General features: G+C 48.2%; 1 protein-coding gene across 1 annotated transcript in view; it reads right to left on the reverse strand.

Moving 5' to 3' along the window:
* Positions 1-16,746, reverse strand: part of LOC123935269 (dehydrogenase/reductase SDR family member on chromosome X-like) — a 116,250-nt gene that overhangs the window by 23,360 nt on the left and 76,144 nt on the right. Inside the window, exons 4-5 of the mRNA XM_045995946.1 lie at positions 11,881-11,982; positions 214-421 (exon numbers count right to left, since the gene is read on the reverse strand). Coding sequence (XP_045851902.1) covers positions 214-421; positions 11,881-11,982 — 310 coding nt within the window. The remainder of the gene's footprint in view (positions 1-213; positions 422-11,880; positions 11,983-16,746) is intronic.

Genomic DNA, 16,746 nt, shown 5'->3' on the forward strand with positions numbered 1-16,746 from the left:
GATACAAACTTGATTACAGCATTATAGCAATTAAATCTCAATAGAAAAATGCCAAAAACAAAACGTGTTTGGGGACGCAGTCATGAAGAACACTATAAAACGTTGGCATGGGGTTTTTCAATGATTCTGATCACAGACCTGAGTCTACACTGGTGGTTTTGTACTGTTGACGGGTACCCCTGAGCCACTGGACGGCGTGCCGCGAGCACCCACCTGCCCTGAAGGTCGTCCATGTCCAGCTCCGCGATGTAATGCGTGGCCGACGAGACGGTCAGCACCCTCGCGCAGCAGCCTGGAGATCCGGACTCCTTCATGGTGTCCAGGAGGAGGTTGGTGAGCAGGAAGTGGCCCAGGTAGTTCAGCCCAAAATGCTCCTCAAATCCATCCCTGGTTCTCCGCTGAGGGACCATCATCACCCCGGCTGGAACAAACGGGATTTCAGGGAGAGTTAGGATATGAGATGGGGGAGCTGTCCCACAGCCATCCCAGAGACGGGGCCGGGCACCAGCCAGGAGGATGGGTTCTGGTCCTCACTGCCATGTCACCATCCTGGACCTCAGGTTCCTGATGCATCGAATGCACTGGAAGAGGAGTCTGGCCCATATCGGTCCATGTCCTGCAGCAGCTCAGCATGGTTCCCTGGGCATCTGTTGGAAGTCCACGGACGTCTTTGTTTGCCTACGTACCCGTGTGTGTATGGGTGTAGGTGTGTGTTTGCACACCTGTGCCCATGTAACCACAAACACATACAAACATATGTGTTACATGTTTCCAGGCATATTTGGATGCCCGTACTAGATGTATTTATGCAAATATATCCGCGTGTGCGTTGGCGGGTGAAAATGGGCTTCTATTTATAAGTGTGTGAGCAAAGGTATTTGTTGTTGTTTTTTTAACATATAATGTATTATTTACTTCAGGGGTGCTGGTCTGTGACTCATCAATTTTACACACTTCACAGCGCTCACCACAGCACATACCCTTCCCAGTGTCCATTACCCAGCCACCCCATCCCTCTAACCCCCTCCCCTCCAGCAACCCCCAGTTTGTTTTGGGAGATTAAGAGTCATTTATGGTTTGCCTCCCTCACAATCCCATCTTGTTTCATTTATTCTTCTCCTATCCCCCTAACCCCCCATGTTGCTTCTCCACGTCCTCATATCAGGGAGATCATATGATCGTTGTCTTTCTCCGATTGACTTATTCACTAAGCATGATACCCTCTAGTTCCATCCACGTCGTCGCAAATGGACAGATTTCATTTCTGTTGATGGCTGCATAGTATTCCATTGTGTATATATACCACATCTTCTTTATCCATTCATCTGTTGATGGACATCTAGGTTCTTTCCATAGTTTGGCTGCTGTGGACATTGCTGCTATAAACATTGGGCTGCACGTGCCCCTTCGGCTCGCTACATTTGTATCTTTAGGGTAAACACCCAGCAGTGCAGTGAGCAAAGGTGTTTGCATACGCCTCAGTGTTCCCACCTTATGTGCTTGCATATGTATTTCTGGGGAATGCACACTTGTCAATGGCCATTTCGGTGAGACTCTCACAAGTTTCTGGGTCTGTGCGTATTTTGAACTTGCAAATGAATCTGTATTTGTGTACGCCGTGCACGCACACAGGCAAGCCTACTTATTTGTGTGCATTTGTACATGCTTGGATTTGAGGTGTATGCCTCTCTCTGGGTAGATGTATTTGCATCTATGTATCTGTGTGTGTTGATGTGTCTTTTACAGGGACATACAGGTGTATATTTGCAAACGTACATGTGTGTGCGTAGGCATTCCTACATGTAATTCTTTGTGCTTTTCTATACATGAAGACAGTTTTCCCGCTGGATTGCAGGATCCCTCCCTGCACACACAGGGCACAATGCACGCTGCATCACACCCATGCTCACACAGGATGCATTTTGTACATTCAGGGCCCCACACATCCTGCCCCCATGCAAGCTTATCACTTGTGGGGTGCTCAAGGCAAAGGAAATGTCCGGTCCAGGCTGTGGGGTTCCCAGCACTGTATAGTGTTTTGGGTGCAGGAAGGTGGTAAGTCACATTAAAGAGGTAGAAATGAATGGATAAGGAAGATGTGGTCCATATACACGATGGAGTATTATGCCTCCATCAGAAAGGATGAACACCCAACTTTTGCATCAACATGGACGGGACTGGAAGAGATTATGCTGAGTGAAATAAGTCAAGCAGAGAGAGTCAAGTATCATATGGTCCCACTTATTTGTGGAGCATAACAAAGAACATGGAGGACATGGGGAGATGGAGAGGAGAAGGGAGTTGAGGGAAACTGGAAGGGGAGGTGAACCATGAGAGACTGTGGACTCCGAGAAACAAACTGAGGGCTTTGGAGGGGAGAAGCATCGGGGGATGGGTGAGCCTGGTGGTGGGTACTAAGGAGGGCACGCATTGCATGGCGCACGGGGTGTGGTGCATAAACAGTGAATCTTGGAATGTTGAAAAATAAAATAAAATGAAAATAAAAAGGTAGAAATGAGAGCCCATGACTGTGGAGTATAAACAACGCATCTTGAAACACTGAAAAAATAAAATAAAATGAAAAAAAAAAAAGAGGTAGAAATGAGAGCCCATGAACTCTATCGCACACACACCTGCTATGCTAAGTGATTTTTTTTTTTCAACGTCCCTGAATGCCCAGCCCTCTGAAAACACGTCCAACGGATTGAAAATAGATCCCCTGAGCTTACTACTCTAAAACATCCCTTGTGCAGACCTACAGGGAGAAGACCAACATACATCAGGAAACGAAGCCACGTGGGTCTCACACGTCCAATAAAAGGTGTATTTAAGAATATCCATAGTCACTCAACTCAGCTAAGAAAACATTCCCAAAGGGCACCTGGCACCCATGGGTTTAAGCGGATGTGAAGTCTGGCATTTCGAGGACAGGGAAACATCTCCCTGGTGATGCCATTTTCTTGACTATTTTATTCATCGTGAGGAATCCAGAAAAGCAGAGCTCTGTCCATGCCTAGAGGATGACAAGATTCCTAGTTGGGGGAACATGGCTTCTCGTGAACGCTCGGCTTCTACGAGGCTGGCTTAGAGGGAACCCGATCTTGACGCACCTGTAAACGAGCCTCCGGTGTTTTTGATACTTGCTTCCTAGGGAGAGGGACTCTGTGTTCCATCCCTTGGATCTTGGCCCCTCCTTAGCTTTCTGTAATGAGTACAATGTAGCAGCTGTGACATGGCTGGGTCAGGCAGGACGGTGTGGTTCCCACCTCGTTGCTGGGAATGCTGGGGAGAACCGGCTTCACTTAAGAAGACTGGCTGGTGCCTGTGAGACCGCCATACTGGAGAGGACTCATGGAGGTCATCTGGCCAGCCATCCCGCTGAGCCTGCGTGCTGGGCAGCACCCGATTTCCAGCACTGAAGCAAGCCTTCTGGACATCCAGCTTCACATGAGCCGTCAGGTGAGCAGAAGCCCGAGCTCCAACTGCACAGGACACCCAGAGCTAGAACGGCCCAAATTCCTGTGTGCCCCCAAACTGCAAGCAGTAGAAATGTTGATCTTTGAGTCACCAGGACTGGAGGTGGTTTGGAACGCAGCAGTAGCCACTGGACTATCACTGCATGCATAAATGATCCATTCTTGGAATATCACTGCACGTGTACATGATCAATTCCTAGAATACCGGTGCATGCTTAAATTATTAACTCCTTAACTACAAGTGCATCCCCATTTTTATCAACTCTTAGAATATTGGTGCATGCCTAAATGATCCATTCTTGGAACATCATGGCACGCATACATCATTAGCTCCTGGAATAGTAGCGCATGCCCATTACCCATTCCTGGAATATCCCTGTGTGCCTAAATGATCAATTCTTGGAATATCTCTGCACGCATAAATTATCAATTTCCACATCAGAGAGCCCCATCTCATGGGACGAATGGCTGTCACTAAACTCAGCTTTCTAAGTATCCAGATTCATTGGAAAAGACCACACATAATGGATTAGGGGATGTGGGGCTCCACAGGGATTATTCTGAATTTTGGGGTGTTACTCTGCAGCGAGTTCCTAGTTCTGAGTTCCTAGTTCCTCACAGTAACTGTTGTGAGTTACTCCCTTCCTTGCGATGGCCTCTGGGTGCCTGGAAGATGGTAGCAGAGAAAATGGCGAGGGGACTCTGGTTAGCCAATCCTCGGGGCAGGGGCACGGATCTTGGGGCTGAAGCGTTGGACTCATTAGTTTTTTCCAGGGTGCACATGGTCCAGTAGGCGGGAACAGGAGCTGAAGGACAACCCCAGCCACATCTCCTGAAGCCGTACGATATCCAGCTCATTGCATTTCTATTACGGATTATCTACAATAATGTACATGACAAGCAAACGTGGGGCAACGGTTGAGCTGGGGGGAAATGCCAGCATGGATCTTCGTTGGATGCAACTTCTGGTGACAGATCGTGGCACAAATTCACTGACCCAGCCTCTAAGAATGTGACAATAATAATGCTCTGGGCCAAGAGTGAGTTCAAGGTTACTCCAGAAATGGTAAACAGCTTTTGGAGCACATTCTTGGCATTAACAGCATCACTGGGAAAAGTGTGCTTTTAAAGAGCAGCGAGAACATCACTGTCATGCATACGGTCGGTCACCTCTGGGAAATGTCCAATCCGTTCTGGGGCTCATGGAAGTGAAGCGGGAGTTCTCGGCACCACGGAGCCTGCACCCAGAGCCATCCTAATCCTACTCTAACCCATGATTATGTCACATATCGAGAAATCTCCAAGTCCATCTGTATTCTAAAGCAAAAGGTCCCAGACACCTGCCTGTGCAGACCATCATTGATCTCAGATGATAATATGACACTGTTTATTGAATGTCTCCTATGTGCTGAGGAGAAAATTTTTACTGCATCCATGGACCTGCATTTGTGTTTTTGAAAGCTTCCTCTTACGTGAGTGCCCTAGAAGGTTGTCCCTTGACAGTGAGCATTGCTGAGACCTCCGTATCTCCCTTTGCTGGCCGAAAAGTGGGAAAAGGAACAATAAAAGTATCGGCTCATGGATCCATGTGTTTGACTGGGGAGCAGACTTGCGTGTAGAACAAGGTGGTGTTCTTTGTGGAGCAAAACAGTGAAGCAGAAAAGGTATGTCCTAGATACCACACAAAACAGATAATCATATCAAAAAATGGGCAGAAGATATGAACAGACCCTTCTCCGATGAAGACATACAAATGGCTATCAGACACGTGAAAAAATGCTCATCATCACTAGCCATCAGGGAGATTCAAATTAAAACCACATTGAGATACCACCTGACACCAGTTAGAATGGCCAAAATTAGCAAGACAGGAAACAACGTGTGTTGGAGAGGATGTGGAGAAAGGGGAACCCTCTTCCACTGTTGGTGGGAATGCAAGTTAGTGCAGCCACTCTGGAGAACAGTGTGGAGATTCCTGAAGAAATTAAGAATAGAGCTTCCCTATGACCCTGCAATTGCACTGCTGGGTATTTACCCCAAAGATACAGATGTAGTGAAAAGAAGGGCCATCTGTACCCCAATGTTTATTGCACCAATGGCCACGGTCGCCAAACTGTGGAAAGAACCAAGATGCCCTTCAACGGATGAATGGATAAGGAAGATGTGGTCCATATACACAATGGAGTATTATGCCTCCATCAGAAAGGACGAATACCCAACTTTTGTAGCAACATGGACGGGACTGGAAGAGATTATGCTGAGCGAAATAAGTCAAGCAGAGAGAGTCAAATATCATATGGTTTCACTTATTTGTGGAGCATAACAAAGAACAAGGAGGACATGGGGAGACGGAGAGGAGAAGGGAGATGAGGGAAAGTGGAAGGGGAGATGAACCATGAGAGACTATGGACTTGAAAAACCACCAGAGGGTTTTGAAGGGGCGGGAGATGGGAGGTTGGGGAACCAGGTGGTGGATAATAGGGAGGGCACGTATTGCATGGAGCACTGGGTGTGGTGCAAAAACAATGAATACTGTTATGCTGAAAATAAATAAATAAAAGAAAAAAAAAAGGTATGTCCTAATCCTGGGGGAGGAGACCGAGTTGTGTGCCTTACAGAAAACAGGAAAAGCAGAAAGGAGACAGAGAAGACATGGTGGCCCATGGCCAGATGATGGCCTCACTCTACAGTGTGAGGAACACTTCAGAAACGCCACCTTCACTCCAGGGAATGATCGCTACCCCTGCCTTCAGAGCCACTGTCCTTGCCCAAGCTCTGGATTTCGTTGACTTACGCAGTAGTGGCACTCACTAAAACCAAAGACGTCTGGAAGCTGGCGACCATGGTAGTCGGGAAAGGTATAGAAACATGTGGGGGGAGGGGAATAGAACATTCTGGAAGGGAGCAATGAGCGTTTTGATTCTGCCTTTAAAATGTGAACAGGGAAGGGGTTGTCCATGTGCCTTGGAGAAGGACGCTATCGGTCAATTAATGCCTCGGGTTCCAGGCAAGAATAGGTGGCCATGAACCCACAAGGGCACAGGTACTGGGGTTGAGAGCTTAGCGGGTAGTGAACCTACTGTCACACATGGGCCAGTCACAATGTCTAAACTGAAGGCACAGATATGTATGTCCAAAGTAATTCTTCAATGTCAACACAATGGGGAACACATTGGTAAAACCCATGCCCAGGCGCCATATTCCCATTTCCATTTTGGAATAACTTTCCCCATATTGTCGTAAAAGACAAACCTGTCATTCTCCCCACACCCCATGATGATGGTAAGGACCCAATTGTTTACTGAGTATGTTTCTTAAACAGGTAACAGATCTTGATGGAAAAGTACCATGCACTTGGTTCCACCATATGCACGGGACATACCAAGGACACCTGCAAGCAGGTGCTTTTCAACATGCAACTCTTGGAAGAGCCTTTCAGTGACATGCTTCTGGGGCATTTGGGTAACTGGAAAGCCACTGTTTTTCTCAGCCCACTTCCTAGAAGCTCATGAAGGGCATTTGGAGGAACAAAGTTGTCCCATGCAGGAGATGCAATGCATGTCCACAGCCTTCAGCCTACTCTTCGGGCAGATCCGGGATCACGGTAAATCACGTCAGGCGGCGCTGCAAACACCCACCACCAGAAGAACATCCAACTGCCTTCTGTTCTAGGAAACCCATCACACGGCAGCAAACAGAGAGGGAGACACGTTGGAAAACAAGCAGAAGGCATCGATGAGATGTGGTCTACACCCACTGGGATCCAACAATCCATTGATGCATGCATGTGCGCTAGTGATTCACCAGCTTCCGTGTTCCTGGAAGGGAGACCAGATGACGGCAGAGCCTGTTTTGCCCAGGGAACGCCAAGTGCATATATAGGAAAACTGCTCAGGCGTCTGCTCGCCCAGAAACGGGTACCATGTTCCTCCTCGCTCAACTGCTCTGTGGTCTTCTACAGGCGCAGACGCCATCAGTATGCACCTGGCGGGAATCGTTTCCTTCTCAGGGTTATTTTATTTCTCAAGGGTTACCACTGCCATATTTATTTTTTAGTAATTCTTGACGTTGGGAAATGCATCCATTAGAGGTACGGGAAGAAGTCCTACAGGGATAACACATCAATTCCGTGCAGTTATTTCAAAACTATCTGTGATCAGGTGTGGGGATGGGAGATTGGATAAATGAAACTTTGATGTGAATAGACTATAAATTCTGAGCTGGCTCTGCAAGAGATACACTATCGATTCTTCTTGTGTTGGATAAATTCTCAGCTTGGATCCCGAGCTTCCAGAAAGAGGCCGTCTGGTTCTATTTTCATCGCACAAGCAAATGCAAACACCCTTTCCCTTCTGAAGTACTTAACATCTACAACATCTTGATCGCTCTCATCGTTTCTTTTAAAAAAAGGTTTTGTTTATCTAGCAGAGCACAAGAAGGGGGAGCAGCAGAGGGAGAGGGAGAAGCAGGCTCCTTGCTGAGTGGGGAGCCCGATACGGGACTGGATCCCAGGACTCTGGGATCCTGACCTGAGCCAAAGGCAGATGCTTGACTGACTGAGCCATCTAGGTGCCTCAATCAGTCTTATTTTAATAATTAAAAATGAGAGAGAGAGAGAGAGAGAGAGAGAAGAAAAGCACAAATTCCAGCTCCTCCTGGACCTTGGGAGTCCCTTTGTGGAATGCAGTGGGGCTGTATTCCAGGAGATGGAACACATGTGGTCCCGGGAACCCACATCCTTTCAACCAGTCGCCTTGGCGGGAGGAAGTAAATATCACAGAGGAGGGTCTCGGACAAATAGTTTTGGGAAATTCTGCAACCCCCCTTGAACACCAACCATGCCATGGCTAGGGTCCTCTTCTGAGAAGGCCTGTGGTTGGAACACTCATTTGCATCTGCTGACTCCTCCAAATATCTCCAAAAAGTCTTGACTCAGAATTCCCACCACACACAGCAAGGAGGAATGCTCATGCACAAACCAAGGAGAGCGACACACGAGAAATGCCTTCTCTTCCTATAAATCAAGGTAATTTTGGGCGTACTGGGCTGGAGATGAATCCATTTGCAATCCTGACTGCACAGCCCTTGCCACCCCACTGGGCCCAGGGCCATTTGTCCCTGTGGCCTTCCTCCCATCCTGGGTTCCATGGGATGCCACTTCAGAAGCCTGGGGCTTTCCAGACAGATCATGTTTGAGATGGCGTCTTTTCTTTCATTTTCACTACCCTGTTGTCATACTGCAAGTGGTACTTTCTGGGGTGGGTTGAAGAACTCAATGATTACTTGCGGAGTATCTGTCTCCTTTGCTAGAGAATGGCTTCCATGAGGTCAAGGGTGCTCGTTTATGACTGTATTGTTGCTGCCTGAGAAGTACTGAGCTCACATAAGGTGGGTGTGGTGGGCTGAATGATGACCACTTCCCCACAAAGACGCCCACATCCTGAATCCCCATGTGAGAGACAGAAGAATGTCCCCAGGGATGTCCACATCCTGGTCCCCATGTGGGAGACAGAAGAATGTCCCCAGGGATGTCCACATCCTGGTCCCCATGTGGGAGACAGAAGAATGTCCCCAGGGATGTCCACATCCTGGTCCCCATGTGGAGGCAGAAGAATGTCTCCAAGGATGTCCAAATCCTGATCTCCATGTAGCAAACAGAGAAATGCCCATGTCTCGAACCCCATGTGGCAGTCAGAATAATGTCCCCACAGACATCCACATCCTGGTCTCCACGTGGGGGACAGAAGAATGTCCCCAGAACCATCCACGTCCTCATACCCACAGAGTGGAGAGAATAATGTCCCCACAGATGTCCATGTCCTGGCCCCCATGAGTGAGACAGAATAATGTCCCCACCAACATCCAGGTCCTGGTCCCCACATAGTGAAGAGAATAATGTCCCCACCAACATCTATGACTTGATCCCTGGCTGGGAGACAGAATCATGTCCCTACAGACATCCATGTCCTGGTCCATGTATGGCAGATGGCATCCCCAAACACGTGTGCATCCCATGTCCAGCATGGTGGACACAATAACTTCCCCAACGATGTCCACATCGTGATCTGCAGAGCCTGTGAATATGTGTCCTTAGGTGGATAAAGGGATGTTGCCAATGGGATTGGATTAGGGACACCGTGCTGAGGATGCTTCTGGATGACCCCAGTGGTCCAGGGTCACCACGAGTGTCCTCACAAGAGGGAGACAGGAGGCTCAGAGTCAGAGAAGGTATGTGTGGACAGAAGTAAACATCACAGAGAGACAGAGAGAGCTGCTGATGCTACTCCAGTGGGTGTGGGAAGCAGCCATGAGCTTCTAGGGTGCTAGCCTCTAGAAGCTGGGAAAGGCAAGTCCATGCAAGAGAAATCAAGGAAATTTCAAGGAGAATCATGGGATTTTTCCTTTAAGGCCAGTGCCGTCGGGGGCTCAGGGTTTCCATAGTGCACGTGTTGGGTCTCCATGCATCTGGGGCAGGGAGAAGCCATGGTAGGTCCTGAGCACAGAGGAAGGTGTGTGGGGAGGAAAGTCTGGGGGTATGTGAAGCCAACGTATGGATGGGATTCCCTAGAGGGAAAACAGACATGGCGTACAGAGGGTCCAGCCTCCCTGGATCCACCTTCAAACTGTGTCCCCGTCTCCAGAGAAATGTTAGACGAACCAGGCATGCTTGGTTTACCATCTGCAGAGAAGAACAGGGACCGTGTTAGGACCACTGGGGTCATCTTGAAAGTGAAGGGCAGAGAGTGAACCATGGGGCATCCGCCGATGACCCCTGTCATGCATGGACAGGTCTATAAAATCTCCCAAATTCTGGACAAGCTCACCACGGCACTTTCGTCCTGCTGCTGATCAACTGCTCCAGGATGACGAGCTCTAGTCCCTAATCGCTGAGGGTGTTACATGGACTGAGGAAAGAAGATGTGCACTTGGACCGGATCCCCCACAGTCCTGCCAGCTCGTGTCTACACTGGGCGATTCATAATATTCTAATTCTCAACATTTATAATAGTGAGGAATGCCCTGACCCAGGAAGCTCCCACCAAGACGGAGGGATCCCAAATCACTGATTTCTGCAAATAAATTAAAGGTGCACCCATTTCGGGAAACCTTGAAAAATACCAAGAAAGGTCCATGAGGAAAGGAAAATTAAAATCATCCCAAGCCTTCCGACGATCACCACCAGCACTAATAACACACACGTAGTGTCCTTTCTAGGCTAAGCAGGTAGGACTGGTGTTAGCTGTAACTTTGTCCGGCACCCGCCCATCACGTTAAAACACGTGAAGACAAAGAGAAAGAAGATAAAGAGACGGCAATCGAATCCTGGAAGCCAGAATCAGATGGACTAGTATGGTGTAGCCTTACTACGTAGACTTATGCTCCCGCTTCCCCGCAAATTATGTCCACATCATCATTCTCGTGATTTCTTACTAGGGTAACTTCCCTGGCAAAAGGACTTTGGAGAAGAGAGCCAATTACATCTCTTTAGTTGGGGAAATCCGCCTGGATTATCCAAGTGCACTCAGCAGAATCACAGGGGTCCAATGGTAATGTTCTCCCTGCCATGCAACAGATGAATAATTTAGCAAATGTTTTACGTATTTTGGAATGAAGGTGTTGTGGTTTGACTGATGGCTATTCCTTTCACCCTATTAATATTACCATTTCTCTCCTCTACACACGACCAGCCGGTCTCCAAGTCTCAAAGGGATGTGTGATGTTCTACCAACACCAGTGTGTCTCCACCACACTTCCAACAGTTTCCATGTTCTACATGGATTCAGTCTGGACACGTTCATGGCACTGCCTCCTCACTGTGGAGGGTTTGGATGAACCTCTACGATATCTCTTGAGTGTAGCAGGGGAAGAGAGGAATGTCTTGGGCACCAAGATGGGTCCAAGAGGCCCTTAAGAGCTGAGCGTGGCTGAAAGAAGGGAACAGGGTCTAGGTTGGAAGATGGACAGGTGGGCACGGTGAAGTCAGGGGAAGAGGAGATGTGGACTCCACATGTCCATTTGAGGAGCTGCAGGGAAGACGTCAAGAGACAGTTGGGCATAGAGCCCACATACTGATGACCTCCATGGGGACATGCTGAGGACTTCATGTGGTAACACTTGTGAAAATGCCCAACCCTTACACATCCATGACACACCTTCCTTATTAGCTCACAAGGGCCATCGAAAATACCGACTTCATACAACGTATTATCAGGCTTACCATCATTTCAAATCAATTATGCCCCTGACGAAAGCCATACGCAACAGTGAAGCCAAGCCTCGGTGACCACAGCACATAGACTCCCGAATTCCCATGGAAATCCTGCTTTCCCAGAGAACGTCTATCCCGGGACAGTTGGTGTGCGTGTCTGCATAGAGTTCAGCTCTGCATTTCCCCAGGACTCACCGTTGTTGACCAGGACGTGGAGAGGGATTTTCTTCTTCTTAAACGTCTGGACAAACTTCCGGATGGACTTCAGAGACGCCAGATCGCAATATAAAAACTCCACTGCGAAAGGACAGAAACACCGGATTATCTTCCGACCAACAACAGAACCTACAACGTTTCTAAATAAGTTAAGTTCCATCCCACTAGGAGAGGGACACCGGATTTTAAAGACAAAGGTACCATGCAGGAAACACACCCTAAGAAGACACTACATGAGTCACGCCCTTGATGATACACTCTCCTTGAGTGTGGATGGGACCTGTGACTTGCTTCTTGTCAACAGAGTAAGGGCAAAAATTGGAATGTCAGTTCTTTGAGTAGGCTCCATTATATGGCAAGGATGATGGGACGTCACTCCCAGGACTGCATTTCCTTAGGTAAATCCCCTCTCGCCAAGGCTGGTAGAGAGAGATTTTCGGGCTGGTTTTAATGAAGTAAGCTGCCATGTTGTGAGGCTCCATGGGTCAAAATCCTTCCAGTGGCTCTGGGGAGCTGAGAGCAGCCCCTGGCCAAAATCAGCAGGAAGGTCAGAGCCTCAGACCTACAACCTCAAGGAGCTTCATTCATCAAACAAACAACTGAATGAGTTTGGAAAGGCATTCTGAGCTCCAGCGAGGAACTCAGAGCACCAACAGTTTGCAGCTGACATCAGTCTGCAGGGTCATCCTCTGGCATGACGGTCTTTGCACGGGGACATCACTTTGGGTCTCTGGGACCAGCTCTGGGGAACATGCTCTCTTGGATATTAGTTGCAAGACCCCAGAACAGGGGGGAACGCAGCTCCTCTGCCCAAGAACCAGTGGCACACAGCCCGGGTGCGAGACATGTCTTCACGGTTTTGTGGTTTTGCGCTTCTCATAAAACACTTTAAATATCACAACACGGAGGGAGGGGAGCCTGGGTGGCTCAGTCAGGTAAGCATCCCACTCGGTTTTGAGCCTTGTGGGGCTCTGCAGTCAGCAGGGAGCCTGCTTGAGACTCTCTCTTTCCCTCCCTTTCCCTCTGGCACTCTCCTCCTCCTGCTTGCTCGCTCCCCCCCCCCAAAATAAATAAATAAGTAAAACAGTAATCACAACACAGGAGAGCCAGCCACAAGCACTAGATTGGGAGGGTACATATTCTGGAACATGTATAGTTGCTTTCACTTGGAAGGGACATTTTAAGATAATCTACAGTTCCCAGCTTCTTCTGTGTGAAGAACAAAGCAGATATGTGCCAAGTCGCATGACCACTGAGGACGAGGAAGGACCTGTTTTCAGTATTTTCTCTAAAGAAATACGGTGGGAGTTGGGGAGGGCAGGCTTCTGGATCAAAGCCCCTCCAAGTGAGATCTACAGATGGGTTCCATCCTGGGAAGTGTTTGTTACCAGTCTGCCGTAAGACACAGCCCAACATTGAGAACAGTGTTTAGAAAATTAAAAAAAAAAAAAATCGAGAGTCATTTTATGTTTGCTGAATTCAATGATTTAAAAAAAGCAAAATTGGAGTCTCCGTTTTGCGTGCTTTTAAATTTTATTTTTCTAGTAATTCCTGTCTGCCCCATCTACATCGGTATCAATCTGTGACAGATTTGGGAAAGGGGTTTTGCCGCAGATGGTTTGGAAGCATTGCTCTAGAACATAGTACCATCTGGATAGGCATTCCTGAGACACCATTCAAATTCTCCCCCAACATATTCATGAGGATATAAATTTTTTTTTTTTTTAAGGGGGAAATCTACACTACTTCCAGTAACTAGAATGGATGATAACAGGGTTGGTAGACACACAAGCTCAGCTTCCAGGATGGGAGCAATGTTGCCGCATCTTTGTAAAGTCAGAGATAATTTTTCTTTGATCCCTGAAGGAAAGGGTTCCTAACCAGCCAGAAACAGGAGAGCCACCTTTCCACTTTGAGATCATTACCTTGTGAGGCAGCCAAAGGGCTTGGCTCCATGGTTTCCAGCAACACCTGCTTTCCTACCTTAATTCAGGAACTACTCCCCTCCCACTATTAGTGCTACAGGATATCACCAGCAGGAAGGAGAAGGATCACGTGGTGCAAGGGGCTGACATTGCATATGCAATCTGAGCCCATAAATCAAGCCCCACCATCGTGGAGGACAGAGCGGTCACTGCAAACTAGAACTTATCACAGGGTCCATCCCTGACAACAGGAACTATAAGACACGTTGCAGAGCGTGGGTACCACCCCTGCTGAGCAGAAGCACCAGGACCAAGCTCAGACAAGACAAAGGAAGTCACATTTCTTAGGAGCTCGGCTGGCACCCCTACCTAAAATCTGCATTTTTTCCCACCACTCAAGGCCCACAATGTGCATTGGGTTAGGGGTCTTTGATCCAGCAGGGCACGTGGGAGCTGGAGGTGGGGGAAGGAGACATGGGTGGCGTTTTCCATTCTACCTGGAATGCCATCAATGGTACCTCCCACTTGTGTTCAATTAATTGGCCATTAATTAATTAATTAATTGGAATTAATTGGCCAATTTAATTACAGAATGGAAGACTTCCACGTACTTCTCAGGGGGCAAGAAGTACCGTATCTGCGAAACATGACTGGAAAATGTGAGGTATACCAATCGTCCATGGAGACAGAATGGAAGACCCAGGAAGGAGGCATGAGTCCTGAGACACTGGTCCTGATTGAAAACCAATATGGTGGCCTCCCACAGGTGGCAGCGAGTGGGGGGGAAGGTGAATTCTTCTATATGTTGATTATAGTTTTAAGAAGTGAGGATTAGGAATAAAAAGATCAAAAGTTATCAAACAAGCAAACGCAATGGGGAGGTTGACCTCATTCGTACAAAGTAGGGATAACTCAAGACTAAAACATGAATGGGACACAAAGACTTAATAGGTAGGGACTCAATGGTCGACCAATATGATGTCCTCTGGTAACACTGGGCTGTTTCCTCTTCTTCACAGCAGCATAATATCCAGCTGCATTTCTTAAGAACTCTTGCATATGCAGGGAGAGACACCAAGAATCCCAATTCTTACAGAAGGATTAGTGCGGGTCCATTTTTGAACATCTGACAGACCAACAGACAAGAAGAGGAACAAGGACCCAGAGAAGGCTGTGATTAGGACACTTGGCAACGCTGAAGAATGCAAATTTACAAAACAGGGACGGGTCTTTTGTAATGAGGAAGATTTTATAATTATGGGTTCCTAATTCTCTCCATATTAATATGTGAAGTTGATAACAAAAAGATGAAAATTTCAGGGACATGAATACTTTTCTGTGAAAATACCGATTATTATAGCCTAATCAAGGCAATTAGGAGTAATCAGAACGAGGAATATGACAGCAATAGAAAAATGACAAAAAGAACGGCATCCGGGAAAGAGGGGAGCGTGGCTGACGGTGTTTCAGCAAATTCTCTCATACTTTGAAAGAACAGACAATCGCACCTTTACCGACAGACTCCAGACAGAGGCACGGAAGTGTGGAGCTATTTCGTTTGATGACGTTTGCGTTGTCGTGATACAAAAATCTGCAAAGACGCAACACCAGAAGGGGACGACTCGGAATCTGGAAAGCACCTGACCCCGCGGGTGACATCTGTATCCACAGATGAAAAAGTCACAAACACAAACGTAAATTAAAAACCCTTGGGGATGATCAAAAGTGAGTGTGTCTAACAGGAGGGAAAAAAGCAGAAGATCATTTCCAAAGAGGATTCCCGGCAGGAAAATCCTCCTAGAACTGCCCGTAACCGCTCCCCCTCGCGATGGAATGGGGTGAGTTTAGGAACAACATGCTCCCTGAAAGGCAGAGAGGCATGGTTTGGGGGAAAGGGACGTCAAGAGGAGGACTGACAGCTCTCAGCCTTGTCCCAACAGCAAACATGTCTGTCTCCTGTGCCCAGGGTCGGCCGGTGCTGGGAAACTCTGTCCTGCTCCCTGGTGGGGAACAGAAACTCTGTCTGCAAACGGGGCGTGGGGCACACCTGTGCCTGTGTGCGGGGGTGGGGGGGGTCAGCCAGAGCCATCCCGGGACCCAACACCACATTCAGGGGTTGCCACCTGCTGGACCCGCTTAGGGCAAACCCCAGGGCAGGGGTGGGGGGCAGTTGTCGAAGAAACAGAGACCCACAAAGTGCCGGGGTCTGCCCAGGAGGAGGAGAGTGTCCTAAGCACTCCCTGCCCCCCCCCCACATTGCTCTGTTTCTCTGAAGAAAGTAAATTTGAAGCAGATGTGGCAGCAGCTGTCTAGACTCGTCCTGTGCTCGTCTGCTGAGACCTGAAATCCCGCCCTCTAGGTCCGCAGCACACGCAAGCCTGTCCCCGAAAGTGTCTGTGACGGGGGGCAGGGGAGTGCTGGGCAAGAGATGGAGAGACCAAGGCAGAGACAGGGAGATAGGGAAAGACCACTCAGAGGGTCTGAGAGACAGAGAGACACAGAGATACAGTGCAGAGAAATAGTCAGAGACAGACAGACACAGAGAAACAGGGATGCAGAGAAATAGAACAGAGATAAACAGCAACAGAGAGACACAGGGAGACAAACAGAGAGACAGAAGGAGACAGAGACAGGCACAGAGAGGAAGACAGAGACAAAGGGAAACAGAGACCGCAGAAGACCGAGACAGGGAAACAGAGAGGGAGACAACAACAGAAAGACCATCAGAAAGAGGCAGACACAGAGACAGAGATACAGACAGACAGACACACAGAGACACAGATAGACACAGATGCACAGAGACAGAGATATAGTCAGAGACAGTCACAGACAGAGACAAAGAGAAAGAGGAAGGCAGACAGCCAGAGAGGCAGAGCTCCCTAGCAGGGAGGGAGCAAAGTGGATGAAGAAAGGAGCATTT

This window comes from Meles meles, chromosome X (assembly GCF_922984935.1).
Source record: "Meles meles chromosome X, mMelMel3.1 paternal haplotype, whole genome shotgun sequence".
Taxonomy (NCBI): domain Eukaryota; kingdom Metazoa; phylum Chordata; class Mammalia; order Carnivora; family Mustelidae; genus Meles; species Meles meles.